At 41.9% G+C, this 17,317-nt stretch overlaps 3 protein-coding genes across 3 annotated transcripts; 1 reads left to right on the plus strand and 2 right to left on the minus strand.

Moving 5' to 3' along the window:
• The first annotated feature begins 288 nt into the window (after window positions 1–288).
• On the plus strand, window positions 289–17,303 carry LOC132264313 (homeobox protein orthopedia). The gene is made up of 8 exons (XM_059764450.1): window positions 289–388; window positions 3,462–3,619; window positions 3,677–3,835; window positions 14,618–14,687; window positions 14,750–14,884; window positions 15,040–15,165; window positions 15,863–16,080; window positions 16,228–17,303. Exons 1-8 carry the CDS (start codon window positions 355–357, stop codon window positions 16,420–16,422), a joined length of 1,095 nt encoding a protein of 364 aa, XP_059620433.1. The 5' UTR covers window positions 289–354; the 3' UTR covers window positions 16,423–17,303.
• On the minus strand, window positions 11,056–12,309 carry LOC132264315 (zinc finger protein 43-like). The gene is made up of 2 exons (XM_059764454.1): window positions 12,182–12,309; window positions 11,056–12,114 (listed from the first exon to the last, which is right to left on the minus strand). The coding sequence occupies exons 1-2, from the start codon at window positions 12,241–12,243 to the stop codon at window positions 11,706–11,708; spliced, it is 471 nt and encodes a 156-aa protein (XP_059620437.1). The 5' UTR covers window positions 12,244–12,309; the 3' UTR covers window positions 11,056–11,705.
• Window positions 12,669–14,131, minus strand: LOC132264311 (zinc finger protein 724-like). Its single transcript, XM_059764448.1, has 2 exons — window positions 13,765–14,131; window positions 12,669–13,698 (listed from the first exon to the last, which is right to left on the minus strand). The coding sequence occupies exons 1-2, from the start codon at window positions 13,881–13,883 to the stop codon at window positions 12,702–12,704; spliced, it is 1,116 nt and encodes a 371-aa protein (XP_059620431.1). The 5' UTR covers window positions 13,884–14,131; the 3' UTR covers window positions 12,669–12,701.
• Window positions 17,304–17,317: the final 14 nt, after the last annotated feature.

Below are 17,317 nucleotides of genomic sequence, written 5' to 3' on the forward strand. Positions count from 1 at the left end.
CAAAAGAACTGCTGCGAGAGCGAGAGGAGTGAAACACAGTGTGAACAAGTGCGAATTGTCTGTGAAGTGGCGCCTTTTTATTCCTAATAAATTCAATTTGTTAGTGCTGATTTAATTAATTACACCCTAATTGATAAGTGTGTGAGGGAAATTCAACAAGTGGAAGGCTTTCAATACCACCTTTTGCCGAACTGTCACTGAGTTTCATGCGTGGACTTCACTTTTCCTCTTAAATTTTCCAACTATTTTAACAATTCTGTGACGCATTTCTTAGTTGACACTTGTGCAAGAAAAGGAGGAAATAAAAATCCCATCAAACTGTCGGCGCTGTCGATAAGAAATTTCTCAGCAAATATGCTGAACAATCTCAGTGCGTCCAATCTTGGAGGTAAGCCAGAAAATGTCCATGTATTTTCCCCTGGAAAACGCCCACTAAACATTTCAAGTGGGCAACATTTATGCAATTAAGCGGCGGAAAATGCCCGTTCAATGCCCATGAATTATCGCCCGAGATGGGGTGATTTATCAAATTTGCATCGGGCGGAAATTTCAGCCCAATTTACTCATTATAGTGCAGCCAGCAAAATTTATATGCGCAGATGGAAACACTTAAACGCCGCACAATCAAATTATGATACTCTCAATTAAATTTATTCCATCCCATAATTGGTATTTATATTGTCACACTATATACATTTTTTTATTTCTCCAAGAGTTTTAAATGCTGTTCCACCATACAAAATACATGCGACCCTTAATTAATATTTATTCAACTGCCGCCGAAAATAATTACCCCTTAATTCTCATATACACCAAAAATCCGAATGCTGATGCAGAAAATGAATTGTGAGTGTTTTGCGAAAATCCTCCAAGGTAAATCCCAAAAATTGAGGGTGAATTTTCTGCGTCTTCTAATGCAGATGAGTTTTTGCATAAACAAAGCCCCCAGAAAATGGGGGGCCAAATAATTTCATTAAGCCTGTCTGACACTTTGCAGCCACCCAAAAGTGCCCTGACGGTCGAAAATTCCACAACCCTGGAATTTCAATGTGTAACACTAACTTTTCATTAGGTGACATTTGGAAATGGAGGCGAAATGGGACGCTTTTGGGAGGTTTAGGCGACTGTAAATTTGAATGGGAATTACTTTGTGGAATTATATTCCTCTGAATTTTAATGCTCAGACTCTCGCATTTTCCCACACAGTGGAAAGTCGGCCAAGGAGTGGGAAAGATGGGAAAATTATAAATTATTTCATTCACCTTCGGTTGCTGAAAATATTCATATTTTATAAGGGAAGATTTGATTATTTCATGATAATTGATTGAAAGAAATACAAAATGGGCAAAAAAAATTATTTTGGTATTTTCACTGAGGATGAATTCAAAACTTTTCAATGAATTTTTAAATTTCCTTCGAATTTCATTTATTCGATGGATAAAAATACTTTTCCATGATTTTATCAATTCTTTTATTGCAATAAATTGTTTTTATTATGCCAGTAATTTTTAAAATGAAGAAACTTTATCGATAAAGATGATAATCAATCATTCAACTGAAAATAATATTGGCTTTATTTTTACTTTCATTTATTCATTCAATTAATCTACGTTCTTCACGTGATAAGAGATTTTCAAAGTCATTTAAACTATTTTAGAAAGTCAATTTTGAGCAATTTTACTATGATTTCGATCTTTCAGCAATATTTCTTCCGTCACTGGCTTTTGTCACGATTATTAAAAATTGTGAAACCGTCGCAATAAAGCATTTATTCATTTCTAAGCAATTCGAAGACTCAACATTGTCTGAACTTAAAACAAACAGTGCAACGGACAGAAGACTTCCTTCTGGTCCTTTTTGCCGATGTGCGACGCGTTCTGGGATTGGAAGGTGGAAAGAAAACTTGAGTGATCACGAATTGGACGTGAATATTTTTGTTATGAATGAAGAAAAATATTTTAACACATTTGTGTGAGATTGGGAGTTGTGTAAAGGTAAACACATCGTCTTGGGATACCAGCGACGATGCCCCAGGCTTAATGAAGACCCGCCAGGAGAGCACGGTGGAATGTTTCGGTTCGAAATGAGGTGCAATAAAAGCATCGGCCTCAGCCATTATTGGCTTCCTTTCGGGAAGTCGGTCGACGGAGTCTCTTCTCTCGTCTGAACCATATTCTTTGGGTGCGTTCGGAAGAGAATTTCAAGCGTTCGTGCAAAAGCCAGACAAAAATCATCATCAAATATTTGTGTAAATTGATTTGTGTTAACTAAACGCTTCATTAACGCTGTCATAAAAATTTCAATACCGGTAGCATCTCAGCATATTGTTTTAATCATTATTGGGCTTTTGTCATTTCGATTAACATTAATTTGTGGCGGAATATATTAACTAAATAGCACTTGGCAGTCCGTCAAAGGCGACTGTGGGCAGTTTTTTGGACGCGATCGTCTAGTTTTGGAAGGGGGAAGAGAAGGGCACAAAAACCTGTGACCACGCATTCGTGACTCTGAAAATCCTCATCCCGCGAGATCACCCAAGAAACACGGCGAGTGTGTTTTATGGGGAATATTGTGATATTGAAATTGTGTGAAAAACCGGCTCTTGTGGAACGGTAGCTGACATCAGATGGATGTGTTAAAATTAACACCTCACTAAAAAATAACGAAATAATACAGCAGCGTGAACATTTACATATTTTCATCTCATATCCACATTATATACCAACTCATATAGACGTGGTCTCTTTGGTAAACACATAAAATGAGTCTCTCAGTGCCAGCGCACAAAATGTCTTACACGATAAATTCTCCAAAAGAAATTCCATCGAAAAAAAGTCACTGTGTATCTTTGTCTCGGACAAACTCATGGCAATTGCCGGAAAAATATGTCTTGCGCTTCATCATTCGAGGGCACCAAAGGAGAAACGCTCATGGAAGTAACATTTATAAACAAGCTTGTGGCGTCGAAGCTGATTTCAGCTCTAATTTAGGGCCAAAAGTCAATTCAAAGTTTCAAACTTTCGTGACTTTGAAGTGTGCAAATGGCTGAAGAACACCAAGACTTGCAGATGAATTGAGAGAGAAGATGGCTTGTTAAATTCTCTTCAACATTCTGTTGCATATCAGAGTGCTTTTCCCAAGAAATGCTTAGAAATGTCAAGCATTTCTTCTTTGATCTTCATCCCTTTAGGCAAAATCAAAAAGCCATTCAATAACTAATCAACAAATTATATACAAAAATGACATATTTCTAATAGTTTCCTCTTCCTGATGATTATCCAGTGATTTACATCACACTTCATAAGAAAAACCATAAACATCATTGAGTTGGAGTGATGAAATCACTCACTCAAGTCACAATTCAGGCATTGATGCGCACCAAACTCGATAAAGACGTTTATTCTGAAATTCCCAACACTATTCTTCATGCGAATTGTGGTGATTTGTGGATGTCTTTGCAGCCCAGAAGGATTGTGATCTGCCCAAGTCGGCCATAACGTCCCTCCATTCATCCAACACCTTCGGTCAGTTGCAGACTTCCGGCGCGACGGACACGAATGGGAGTCGCCTGCACGTGTCCAGCGGCATCTGCGAGCCCCACACGATTCACCAGGATCAGGTCGGTATCGCGCACGCCGCGCCCACTCCACCCCAGCTCACGCAATCACACTTGCAGAACTCCGAGAAGTCGGGGAAGCAGAAGAGGCACCGCACGCGCTTCACGCCCGCCCAGCTGAACGAGCTGGAGCGATGCTTCTCCAAGACTCACTATCCGGACATCTTCATGCGCGAGGAGATCGCCATGCGAATCGGCCTCACTGAGTCCCGCGTCCAGGTAAGTGTCACTCACCCCTAATCGATCTCGTGACTCTCCTAATCCCGGCGCTTAATTGATTTGACCTTCCCTCCTGGCCAAGAGAGCAGCTGTTTCGGGCGAGTCACTCCTGGTCATTACGTCGAAGGGTGTTCAATCGGGCAACGATTTATGGGTGGAGGTTTTCCTTCATTCTCATCCCCACGGCGGCCAACGTGAATAAATTATCGGGCGATGCTTACTCGAGAGGGATGTGAAAATGGGTTGATTTTCGGAGCCACACAAGAAAACTGAAGACAGCATGAAAATTGCATTGCAAGTGAAACAACTTAATCGATTAGCAGGAACCACTCGATAAGTGATAACATCACCTTCAATTTGCATCCTGCACGGATGCAAATGAAGCTCCTGACCAGAATACATTTGTCTGACGCGTGTTAACTCGGTCGAGTCCCTGTGACACTCACCCTTGGGACGAGACGTCCGTGGTTTTCCCCAAAATACATTCTGCCTGAATTCCAGGGAAATCCCTGGGAAAATGCCACAAGATTAACTCAGTGAGTGTCTGATTTCGGGTGAATGTTTCTGGCTAACTTTCGCCATGTCACAATCTTGGGATTAAGTGGTTGGGATTAAGTGCAGTGTCAATTGAAAATTTTCACTGTGTGTGAGTGTTTTGGGTGATATTTTTGGAAGTGACAGGACAATTTTGGCGAAATTGAACAAAATAGCCACAAAATCGAGCTGTCTCTCCACTGGGAGAACCACCAAATCGATAAACAATTTACCAGAGGGGGTGCTTTTTCGCAAAACCAAATCTCGTTTCCGGATTCAATTTGGGCGCATTTATGCGAAATCTGTTTTCAACACCCGCCCAACTCTCATTCTGCTGAGGCCACAGCCGAAAAAATCGAGTCAATCTTTTGGGTGAGGTCGTAAATCTTCCATTCTGGGTGGGGTGGAAACTCTTTCTTGGGCGTCGTGACGTTGAGTGATGCCGATAAAAGCTTTCATAAGCACGAAATGTGTGTTGTTGTCTTCCAAATATAACGCGCTCTTCCATGAGATTTATCGACACGAATTTATATTATTTTTTTATTCAACACTCTGATGGATTCCCAAATAGCCAAGGATTTTTATTCACACATCGATCAACCCCTTTTCTCATCCCTCCGCAATGTGGAATGGGGGAGATTATCTGCCCGAAGGATGTTTCCCCGTACAATAACAGAATATTTATTAAATGTTCTATCAAAACACTTGACAAATAATCTTTTTATACAAATTAAGTTGATAACAAGAAAATCTTTCTAAATACACAAAATAATAGGAATAATTGTGAAATATCACAATCTTATCAAACTTAGAAAATAATGAATAATTGAAGACTACATAAGGAAACCACAGATGAATTATAAGCAACATAACTTGCGTTTTATATTATAATTTGTCTCTCATTTTGATGTTAGAACATTAGATCGTCTATCTTCATGGATTTTGTACACCCCAGATTTCTTTATTCCCTTGCAATATCCTTGAGGTTTTTGTTGCAGAAATATATCACATAACAGGTGCCGAATATGCTCTTTTAATGCACAATTAATGTAGTCACATTTCCCAAGGGGATTCAGTGACACCAGCCCTCATCGCAATGGAGTTAATCCCTCTTTTCTATCCCAACTCACACCCTTCGCATTTGCTCAATTTTCTCCTTTGCGTGTGGTTTGTTGTGATTTTCACCCACACTTTCCCAGGTCAGCTCTAAGCATTCGATTGGAAGGGTTTCTGACCTCCGTTCTTCGCCCTTAAGCCCATGTATAAAGTCTCTGGGTGTTTTTGAAAAGCTATTTCCAAGCTAGAGAAAGAATGCTCTATGAATACTTAATGACGCCGAGGATTCTCAGTGAGAAAAAGAGTGAAAACCTCGTCTGACGCACCCTCTTTCTCTATTATTATTTAAGCATATTTTAACGCTTTTTTATATTTCATGTTAGCTCATGTCAGAGGGTGATGCCGAAACCGCCTCGCGCATAAACAAATTTATAGGTGTGTGAGATCTCTCACCCACCCGAAGGGGTGGCAACCATGAGAATATCGTGGATTTGAATGCACATTAAAAAGTCATCCGGCACCGCAAGTAATCTATTATTTACCGTGACAGTGCAAGTGTTGAAACACCAGAATTCTGGGTGGAAAATTGCGCTTCTCTTTTCTGTACCCTCATCTCTTATTCAGAACTCTATTTTTCACTCGCAACGCTGCCACTCTTTTCCGTCAAACTAACTGGCAAGGTCAGTTAGCATTGGGGATGAGTTTAAAAATTAACGCTTTTTTGCCACTGCAATCATACATTCATACAGAAAGAGTGTTCCATGAAAATATTTTGATTTTGCTGTCAATCACAGAAGAATTGGATTTGGAAAGGAAAACCTCACAAAAGCGCCGTGGAAGTGAAACAATCAATAATAAGGAGAGCTGCTCATTGCTCATTTGCTGGGCGAAGGATGTGATGTGGCAGGAGGAGATAAATTCGCACGGATTTTTCTTCTACTGCGCTTACACTCTCACCCTCATGAGAATTGGCTGGTGCTACAAGCAAAATTACTTTGGCTGCATCGTATATTTTATTCTCGAGTGTCAGTCACTGTGTGTTTTATTTTATCCAAAAATATATCAGCTGGATTTACTGGCAGGGAGTCCCAGAACATGGAATTCTGCTTAGCTTCTGTGGGGGTGGTTTTTTGGCGGGAAAAACTGCACACAGAGACTGTGTCGCCCCATCCGGGAAGATGCTGGGCGTATTATCGCAAGTTGTTTGTGTGCCGGAGCGATTTTTCGTGTCTTTCGGGAGCGAATAACACTGATTTTTTGGCGGGTCAGTGTGAAATTTTCGTATAAAAGAGAATTTAAACACGTCTCTGCTGAATAAACAGCCACAGAAGGTAGACAAACATGTTCACCTGAGGATTTTCATCTTCGCACTCCCCCAGAGTCATCTTCTTCTGCGCGTCTCTCGCGCTGAAATGTACACAGGGAGAGACGTGGAGTAAATATCGAGGAAGTGTGTCGTAGAACAAAGTTTGGATCGTTTATTTTCAATTCCCCCGCGGATGGAATTCACTCCGCCTGGGAGGAAAAAAGCCACACATATATATATATAGTGCAAGAACTTTCTCAGCCCACGATCCTGATTAATGCCTCCATTATCTGTACTTGCCACATGCAATTAATTCTTGGAGGGCAATTTGGCATCACAACTCCTAATGTATGCTTACATGATATTCATAGTTGTAACATGAAAATTATGAATTACGTGTCAAACAATATTAATCATCAATCCTCGAGGCGGCCAGCACCCACACTCCCCCCACCCCCCGCTTTGCAGGCTTGGGAGACACAATTTTGGGTGATTAATCCTGATTTGAAGGCACACATTTCAGCCATGTATGCCTGCAGGATTTAATAACGCTAATCCCATCACATCACTCCGCTCAGCAACTATTCATACCTCGCACCCACAGATGGGGCAATTAAGTGACAGTTCCTTGACACTCTACACTGGCAACCCCATCGCCTGGCATTTTTATTAGACGCTAAATCCGCCTATGATTATGATTTTCGAGACTTAACTCGCTCCTTTCTAATTCTCTCCTCGGAGCAAAAGCCTTCATACATTCTCCATCGCTTCCATGACACGGGAAATCTATTAGTTGATCGTGAAAGTTGAGAGGCACTGCAAATTGAATATTGACAACTATGGCAAATTCGGACAGGAAGTGCTGCATTTGCATGTCGCGATTGGTTGGAAAAGTCCATTGGCAGACATGGGAAATCATTCAGGCTGCATTCTCGCCGCGACATGGCCACTTGGCGAGAGCCATAATTAAATTATCTGCAAACTTTCTGCGGTGAATGACAATTTCACTATGATATTTGATTGATAGGGTGGGTCTTAATTGAATCCAGGCGCCCTCAGAGGAATGGCGGAGGGCTTTTTTTCTCCCTCTCTCTCTCTCTCTGTGTGGCGTGGATGAGAAAAATGGCAACAATAGAGCAATTTCTCTGGGGCTATTTTTCTTCCCTCCCCCTGCACTTCTCCACTGTTTGCATTCGCGATTATGGCTGCGCCTGCGCCAGTGGGAGGCCGAGAAGGGTGGCTCCGGAGATACACAAAATCTACCCTCACCACCCAATGGTAACTATGGAAACTCAACCTAGATACGGGCTCCTGCAGCCCCGAACCCTCGCCCACCCACACGTCGGGAAATATGGTTGGAATGACTGCGAGCATGTTTCAAATAGCATCTCACCCCCAGCATCCCCATGAAATTACATATTTCGGAGTTCTTCATCTTTCCACCAAGAGACAAAAGTATTTCATGTTTCAGCTGGAATTTTATCTCAACTATGCGTGATGCGCAGAAAAGCTCAGGGACATAGCAAAAGCTCTTTTTATTTCATGGCAATTTCTGAGAATTTGCAAATCTCTCTCTGGCCCAGGCAAATCGCTGTCTTGATCACTGTGGATTTTTCAATTCCACGGATTTGCCGAACACAATGCCAGAGAGAAAGCTTCCCATTTAAATCAAATCCACCGAGATGCTTTGCATCGAGCGTCGAGGTGAATTTTAAATTGGGCGACAATTTCCACCCATTTCTCACTGAATTGCCCATAAAATGTTCAATACTTTCATGTCTTTTCCATAAATTCACACACCAAACACAATCGCCAATATACGCAAGTGGGGACGCTTGGTGAAAGCTCACCTGAATTGCGAAAAGAAAAAAAAAGATGATTATCGTTAAAAAGAAGCCGTAATTTGACATTGTTCCGTCATAAAAAAAAACTCACATCGTCTCTTTATCAATAACTTTTATCACCCTCTCTGAAGTCACAAACTCCGTGACAAGCTCCGAAATACGGCGTGAGCAAAACAATGTGGAAAGCAGAAAAATATTAAAATATTGCAGTCATAAATATAAAATCTAATCTAAAAGTGCTTGTGCGCAAAAATCCCCATATAAAAGCACCAAATATTAATTTAATTTTAAATGAAATGTCGCACAATGGCCACATAAAAGATAATTCTATTGTAGGCGAACACACGTAGTTTGCATCCGAATGCTTCTTTTTTTTCACCATCGTCTTTCTGCTGCCGACACAGTGTGGAAAAAAAAGCCATGCGGCGGCAGATATATAATTAAAATGGGCGACAGAATTGCTAAAACTTTCTGGCAAGACATTTTTTCTGGGTGCGAATCTCCCGAAGGAGGGGCGAAAAAGGACAATTTCCCAGAATGAAAATATCGACCTACGTGCTTCTGGAGGAATATTCTTTCAATTTGTGGCTGTTTCGTTGCCTTATTTTGTGTCGCTTGCGCCAAATTGCATTGATATTGCTGTCGATACGGTTATTGGATGCCATTCGCTTTTATCGCTGGCACAGGGGCAAAACAGGCGTAGGCCGTAGGAGGGCTTTCTCAATTGAATATCTCGCTTGAGGAAATTGTCTTCATTTCGCATTCAGGGAGTTTTCCAGGGAAATAAGCAGAAGTAACAAGGGAGAGAGATCGATTAAAACATTGTCTTTGGAAGTCATATAAAAAGACGAAGAATTGAGAGTATTTCAGTATGATTTCTATTGAATTTGACTGTAAAACCACCCTTAGAATTGTTGGCTTTTCATGTATGTTTCACTCCGGTTTCACGCAATTCAGCGCCATTGGTTAGCTTGTGAATGCATCTAAGAAGAAAGTTTTTGAATAATGAAAGAAACTCAGGGCAAAATTCCCTCTCGAAAAGCTTGCATATCAGCGCCAAAACCACGTTTAGCAGCGGTTGTATTGGCGAAAGACAGGAGCATGTTATTTAGTATTCCAATCAGTTTCGCGGTGTGAAATGTTCGATGAACCCTAAGTATTGATTTTCCATGTTGAGCCAGCATTGCGGATTCCCAAGGGCGTCCGAGGGTTTGTGCGATGTTTCTCAAATTAACTGAAAATATTCATTCGATGCTAATCGCAAACTAATGGGGTGCGGCTCTGGGTGAAAAACTAAATGCCTGTGTGTGGAAATCAAATAAAGGGGGTCCCCCAGATTGACTTTATGTCTGTTGCTCTCCTTCTCGCCTGGGCTCACATTCTGTAATCCCTTAATTCGGACATACATATATATTACAATTTTCACCCTCATCTCGCCCGATTTAATGTCGGGGTCTTCCTCTGTGCATGCATTAAATCATACCGCAGGGATTCCTCCATGACTTGTGCCAGCTGAAATCTTCCGCCCGAGCCTCACATCGATACCGAGGCTCAATTTCCGTGCGGGAAATTTATTTTTTATTGTAATGTCACAAGGATTTTCCCTCGGCTTTGCTGCGGAATTCACCCTGGGCACCCTCGCAATCTAAATAGTCGTGTTAATGCAGAAATAAGAGCAATTCCTGCTTTAGATGCTCTGGCTAATTCCAAAACCCTGGAAGAATGACATTCAGAGGATTAATAAACACCTTTTATGCATGCATTTTGGAGACATCTGAGCTCAAACAAACAGCCGATTGACAAGCAATTGGTGCTGAGAAAGCCTCGAAATTAGTTGAACAAGAAAGCACCCTTCACACCTCTTCCAATTTGTGAGTTTATTAAATCTTCCGGCACGTGTCCGGGCATGTTTATTGTCGAATGGATTTGCCATTTAATAGATTTCGCCTCTGGGCGTGTGTCTTCGGCATTTGCAGGAAATTTAAATAGACATTTCGCACCTTCTGCAAGTGAAATTTCAGGAATTCGACGGACACAGCAGGATCCCTGCAGCAATGCACTCTCCTCTCCTTCCAAGGGTGACACTGAAGATTTCCACCCTCCGCACGCCATTCATTCCCGACATGTTTATTTTGTGGGCTCCAGAGAGACACCAAATAATAAATCTTGGTGCAAATCTATTTGGTATTAATGGTATATTACGATCCTCAGAGTGAGAACAATTTGTCAAGTTGCAATATAAATCCCTGTCTCAACTTCTTCCTCTGTCTAGTTTTTGACTTTTCGCCTCTGTGCGCCGTTTTATGAGGAAATATTGTGGTTTCTTGTGTGCTCAAGACACAAGAATGCTGTATGAGAGATAAATGAACAATTCAGCAAACCTTTGAACCTCCCGGCGACGCGAATATAAGAATTTGCAAATTATAAGCACTGATTAAGAAACAATCTACATAAGAAAGCGATATTTTCAGTCTTGCGGATCTTTATTGTTACATTCATTTATTTGGCTCTCCACACTTCATTTAATCCACCATGAATGCATACGAATGATCGATTAAGGGATTTCCTACAATTTCGTCATCAGAAATCTCCAATATCGGGCTTGAAAGGTTCGAAAATTCATTCATATCTGAATCTAAAGACGCAAGTTTATCCGGAATTAGACTGATTCTCAGCGGATCTGCAGCAGGATGCCAGAGAAATGTTTTGCATTTTAGCTTGTGATTCCGAAGTTCCTCGTCAGCTCTGAAGGTTTTGATGCAGTTCACACACTTCAGTATTTCCGGAGCCTGTGGAATCATTGGTTAAGGAGGCTTTGGCACTTTCGGTTTCTTTTCCTCTGCTTTCTTTTATTATGCGCTATTCTGTGTATGAGCAGTTGACCTCTGCGAAATTTCGTGGAACACCAACCCGGTACTCAAACAGTTCCTCGTCAGATTCTGCAGCATCCTTTTGCTTTTATCCTGCAAGTGCAGGAAATGCTGCACTTGAAGAATTTAGTCTTCTTGTGAACTCTCTCCAAGTGCCTCCTATGGAGTCCAACCACCCAGTAATAACTTCCACAAACGGGGCAAGTCAGGGCACTTGAGCCAGCGATCTTGCCATCAGAACCTGTGGAGTAAACGGCGGATTACTTTAGTGGCTCCGCAAAGCCTCTGAGGAATCTTCTGAGGTACTTCATGTGAATCCGCTTCATGTGTGTATTGAATTTGTCCTGGCGATTGAACACTTGATCGCAGATCTCACATCTGTGCAGTTGATAATTGCCCGTGTTCTTGTGCCTTGAACCGTGCTCACGCTCCACGTGAGCCCGCAATTTCGCCGCACTTGCGAAGATCTTCGAGCATTCTTCACACTGAACTCGTTTCTTGGCCCTTTTGGCGCCATGAACGATTCTCATGTGCTCCTCGAGCTGAATGCTCAGTGAGAAGTTTTCAGGGCATTTCGTACATTTGTATTCTTCATCCGGGAGAGCTCTTGTTGCTACAATTCCATCATTATCATCATCATTTAAGTCTTTCCAGTCTTTCCGGATGAGGCTGCATGAAGAAAAAAGCACTTTGCGATCAGATAATTGTCTCAAAGAAATATATACCAATTTCTTACCCTTGAACTCCAAGCTTTTCCTCTTCCACCACTAAAACATCTGCCAAAGTGTACTTTTCCATCGTCCTTTAGTTGAAAATCCTCAAGAAAAGTGAGAAAACAACTTCGGAAACGTCAATTCTTCAGCGACAGTCAAATAGAATTCACCGGCGTGAAATTAGACGCAAAGCGCCTCTTAACGTTTGAAAATGATTTTCCGACGGCAAAATTGCGCTTCTGCACAGAATGAGTTCTCTTCAGCAACTACCCTCATGAGCACCATCGCATTGAGGCTGAACCCCAATGGCCATGCCAAGCAACGCCTCTGAAGAGCATCCTTCTAAACTTCACGCTCAATAGAGTACAATTTTGATAGCGCTAAAATAAGGCGAAGAAGCTTGAAGAAACCTCTTGAATTCAAGCAGCACAAAAGTTATATTTTATCACTCAAATTGTTCTGAACTTATCTCGTAAACTTGCATGAATATTTACAATGAAAGGAAAAAGATATTTTGTACAGCAGTTTATCAGTTATTAATTTCTACACGCCTAGCAAAAATTCATCTTCTGTGTCGTCTTGCAAATCACTTTCGGTTTTAATTGTCGACAAGAAATCTTCCTGACTTGGATCATCCTTGTAAATGTGCTCCTCTTCAGTGTGTTTCCTCAATTCATCCAAATCACCAAAGACGCCTTTGCAGACAGTGCAAATTAATTTTCCGTCTGCCAAAGAATTCCAATTAGTCTTGTTTTTTATGCATATTTCTCGTGAAATCTTTATTAACTCACTCCTTGTGGTTGTAGGCAATCCAGAATATTTCGTTCTTGTGATATTCAGCTTTTCCTGGTGCGTCCGCAAGTGTTTTCGATAGAATTGCAACCGTTCAAAAGAAGCCGAGCAAATCTTGCAAGTGTGAAGTTTTCCCTGGGCATGAAGAATCAAGTGCTTCTCAAGAAAGTCCTTTCGTCTGAACACCAGCGGACACTTGGCACAGCTAAACTTAATCCCTGACTCAATGTCGGCGTGAAGACGTAAATGATTTCTGTAGTATGACAACGTCTTATATGTCTTTCCGCAAATCTCACACGAATGGATGATTGACGCCTGATCGCTGTGCATTTTCTTCGTGTGTTCCACCATTTCCTTGTCGCTCAAGTCCAGTTTTCCACACAGATCGCACGTGAGATATCTCTTGAAGACGTTGTTCTTGCTGTTTTTGTGCTTTTCCATGTGGATCTGCATAGATTTGACATTCTTGTAGGTTTTATTGCAAATTTCGCACGTTTGTCTGGGCAAAATTGCGTGGCATCTCAAGTGTCTCGTGAGGTATTTCTTCACTTTGAACATCTTCGAGCAGTGCTCACACTTAAACTTGAATTCTTCGGCGTGAATCAATTTGTGCTTGCGCCGATTGCAGGAACTGAAGAATATCTTGCCGCATATTTGACATGGATATTGTTTGCTCTTCTTAGCTGATTTTAATCTGATTTTTGAGGCATTTGTGTTATCTTTAGTATCAAATTTACTTTGTTTTGCCCTGAAACGCATTATAATCAACAATCAACAGCTGATTATTGACAACAAAAAACACTTTTTCACTTACTCAATCTTAACCTCCGTTTGTCCCAAAGACTCTGAAGGTTCTTCGATTTCTTCGATAACAAACTCTTCCTTAACAATTGATAAATCCAAACGGCACTCTTCACCTTGTGTAATATCCATTTTGAGCCAGGATTTTAAGGAAACACGAAGAGAAACTCACGAAAGAGAAAGTTTTATTTATGTTCTTCTTCTTCCCAATTGCGTTCAACTCGCGCGACAGTCAAATTTTTCGGTGTGAAGTTAGCAAAGCAGCGTCTCTTAGTTTTAAGAGAATTTTCTTTCAAAGCCCTTTGAAAACGATTTTCCGTCGGCAAATTGCGCTTCCACACAGAATGCGTTCTCTTCAGCAACTGTCCTCGTGAGCACACCATCGCATTGAGGCAGTATTCATTGGTTAAGTGTCTAAGCAACGCCTCTAAAATCATCATTCTCAATGGACAAATTTTGAGCGCCAAAACTAAGCAGCCATTTAATTTTTAACATATTTTCTCTACACTCGGAAAAATTACTACAATATATGCGAAGCTTTATGAAGCCAGAATTGTTTAAATTTTTAAAAATTACCATAATTACATTTATTTACAATAAATGATTCTCTTGACAGCAATAAATCCACAGTCAAGCTATTAATTTTGAGCATTTTGAGTCAATCAACTTGAAAAGACGCATGCAAATTGCCCACCAAAATTGTCTGGTGTAAGAATCAATTATGGTTTTGTTTAATGTTTATGGAAAAAATCACTTTTTCATGAGTGGCGTTAATAATTTAGCCACACATCGCCATTCGACGCGACGCTGCCAATTGACTGGAAACACAGTGCAATTCCGAGCTAAAGAATTGCATCTCTTTGCAGGTCTGGTTCCAGAATCGCCGCGCCAAGTGGAAGAAGCGAAAGAAGACGACCAACGTGTTCAGAACTCCAGGTGAGTGCGAAGGAGTGTTTGGGGTGGAAAGGAAGAGACCGAGAGTTTTGGTATCGTTGCAGGTGCTCTTCTGCCATCCCACGGGCTGCCGCCCTTCGGTGCTAACATCACCAACATCGCCATGGGGGAGAGCCTTTGCGGGGGCTCCATGTTCGGCGGCGACCGCTGGGGCGTCGGCGTCAATCCAATGACGGCGGGTAAGCCAAAATGCAGTCTGCACTCCCAAAAGTCGAGTTTTTCTCTAAGAAAATAGTCATTTTCTTGTAAATCATTGGAAAATATCAGATTTGAGCTGCTTTGTCGCAATTGTCGCAAAGTCCTGGCTGAGCTAATCCTCTCTCTCTCCGCCCAGGCTTCGGCCAGCTCAACCAATCGTCCACCCTGTCCTCCACCCTGAACAGCGGTCTCAACTCCGGCATCAACATCTCCTCCGCCATGGGCGCCGGCAGCTACCAGCACTACGGCCTGAATGCACTGGGTAAGAGGTTCTAATTGGCAGTGACTGCCCAAAACAGATCTTGATTAGCGCGCTCGCCAGCGATTGTCTCCGCTTTGCGTGAATGTCGTGATTTGCCTTCAAGGTGCCGCCAAAATGTGGCGCTCTTTTGGGCATGTCCCCACGTCACATTCGTGGATGCGCCGCGACAAAAAGCAATTTCAACACGCCCGCCAGCGCCATGAAAGAAATAATCGTCACGCTCGTGACTTTTAAAACACTAATTAACAAACAAACTTAAAAATTTTTAATGGAAAATCACTATTTGCTATTTATTTAGATAAATAAGCGACACACACTCGGAAAGTTTTTTTTTTCTTCCAAAAGCACGCGGACACAAATCCAACCTTTCAGTGGCTATTTTCCATACACATAACATGCCACCCATTCCGCGTCCCCCCGCCGCGCCCGCTGCGCCCCACCTGGGCCGCGGCAGAAGAGAAGAGCGCAGATGGAGTGAAAAAAATTATTTTTCATAAAATATATTAAATCAATTTGTCACGAATTTCAACTTGATTTATTTGCTCAAACCATTAAAAGCTGGCGTGTTTCTCCTCTCGTGGCATCGCGGAGGATTCTCACTTTTTTCCTCTGTTTGCCTTCTGCCACATTTTTACGTTTTCCCCATTGTGTGTGATGAGAACACGATGATCGACATCTCACCGCGAAATCATTGCAGGCGACTCGATGATGTACCAGCACTCGACTGTCGGCGGCGCGGGCGCCAACAGCGGCGGCGGAGGCGTCGCGGCGGCCGTTGGATGCGGACCCGGAAGCTCCCCGACCACTTCCTCGCCGCCCAACATCAATGCCACAGGATGTCCGTCGACCACGCCGCCGCTGTCCAACTCACAGCAGAATCCTAGTCAGAGCGACAGCAACGGCAACACCGAAATGGTGAGTTTTGGCCAAAAGCATCGTCTCAATTACAGCATAGTTGGTTTAGCAGACTTTAACTTCCTTTTGCAATGCGGACACCGTCGAGGCTTTCGAAAATGAATTTCCAGCGTTCTCTCATCGGATTTCTCTCTCTCTTCTTCCCAGGGTCAGACCCAGAACGCTAACCACGGGCACGTGGGCAATTGCCAGTCGCTCCCGTCCAGCGGCGACGGCGACGAGGATGTGTGGCGAGGACACAGCATAGCCGCGCTGCGGCGCCGCGCCTCGGAGTTGAACGCCACCTCGATCCCCTCCTACTTGCACACCCACAACTACGAGCACCACAACTCGGTTTACTGAGACTTCCTCGAGGGCGCCGATCTAGGCTACTTCAGCTGAGCTGCTCCCACCTCGGCGGACGCCCTGTCGCGGAACAGCCACGAAGTATACGATTTTCACGACTGTGAATACCTTGTAAGACCGCGGACCGCCCGCGATACTGATGAGGATATACGAAGAGAGGTGAATTATTAAGCATAATCTTAAAGGCCAGTTTTAAGGAAAAATTGAACGACGAAGGAGGAAAGTATTCAATGTACAGACTTATCTCATGTATACGAAAGAAGAAAAAAATTACAGTGAAAATGGAAGAAAAGAATATAAGATAAGAGAATTATAGGTAAAAAAAAACTATGGTAGAGAAATAAAAATTTTGATTTTCCCGGTTGAGACGCAACATTCCAACACTCTTTCAAGACACACTCTTGTTCAAACCAGACATAATTCGCCCTCAAAGGATTTTTCCCCAGAAATACTCAAAGTGAAGAAGAAGAAAAAGTCTACTTATTCATAGCAAGCAAGCATAAATAATTACTATACATTACATAGAGTTGATTAATTTGTACAAAGGACGAGTAATATAAATAGAAAAAAGTGTATCAACTGATGTATACCGATTCTTTTTCTCCTGTTTTTTCAATGATGAAATCCATGTAATTGTATCAATATTGTATCTAAAGATGAGAAGTAATAATTAATTGTAATATTTACACACTTATGAGTGGAAAACGACAGGCTATTTGACGATGGAAATTATCCGGAAAAGACACATTTGATGATGGATTGTAAGAGAAATTCAATGATAAAACATAATGTATCATTTTTAGGCATTAGATAGACCGTTTAGATAATGTATATTTTTAAAAATATTGTCTGGAAAAAGTTAAAATTGTGGAAATAAAAGATGTAGAATAAA

Source organism: Phlebotomus argentipes, unplaced genomic scaffold, assembly GCF_947086385.1.
Source record: "Phlebotomus argentipes unplaced genomic scaffold, Phlebotomus argentipes genome assembly contig_32, whole genome shotgun sequence".
In the NCBI taxonomy this organism is placed as follows: domain Eukaryota; kingdom Metazoa; phylum Arthropoda; class Insecta; order Diptera; family Psychodidae; genus Phlebotomus; species Phlebotomus argentipes.

What these genes read in the sequence shown, in the direction of transcription:
- LOC132264315 (XM_059764454.1), bottom strand. Translation starts at nt 12,243, where the DNA reads ATGGAAAAGTACACTTTGGCAGATGTTTTAGTGGTGGAAGAGGAAAAG. An exon ending in GAAAAGCTTGGAGTTCAAGG is followed by an intron (nt 12,115 to 12,181) that starts GTAAGAAATTGG and finishes TTCTTCATGCAG; the next exon opens with CCTCATCCGGAAAGACTGGA.
- LOC132264313 (XM_059764450.1), top strand. Translation starts at nt 355, where the DNA reads ATGCTGAACAATCTCAGTGCGTCCAATCTTGGAG. An exon ending in TCACTGAGTCCCGCGTCCAG is followed by an intron (nt 3,836 to 14,617) that starts GTAAGTGTCACT and finishes ATCTCTTTGCAG; the next exon opens with GTCTGGTTCCAGAATCGCCG. An exon ending in CGTCAATCCAATGACGGCGG is followed by an intron (nt 14,885 to 15,039) that starts GTAAGCCAAAAT and finishes CTCTCCGCCCAG; the next exon opens with GCTTCGGCCAGCTCAACCAA.
- LOC132264311 (XM_059764448.1), bottom strand. Translation starts at nt 13,883, where the DNA reads ATGGATATTACACAAGGTGAAGAGTGCCGTTTGGATTTATCAATTGTT. An exon ending in CAAACGGAGGTTAAGATTGA is followed by an intron (nt 13,699 to 13,764) that starts GTAAGTGAAAAA and finishes AATGCGTTTCAG; the next exon opens with GGCAAAACAAAGTAAATTTG.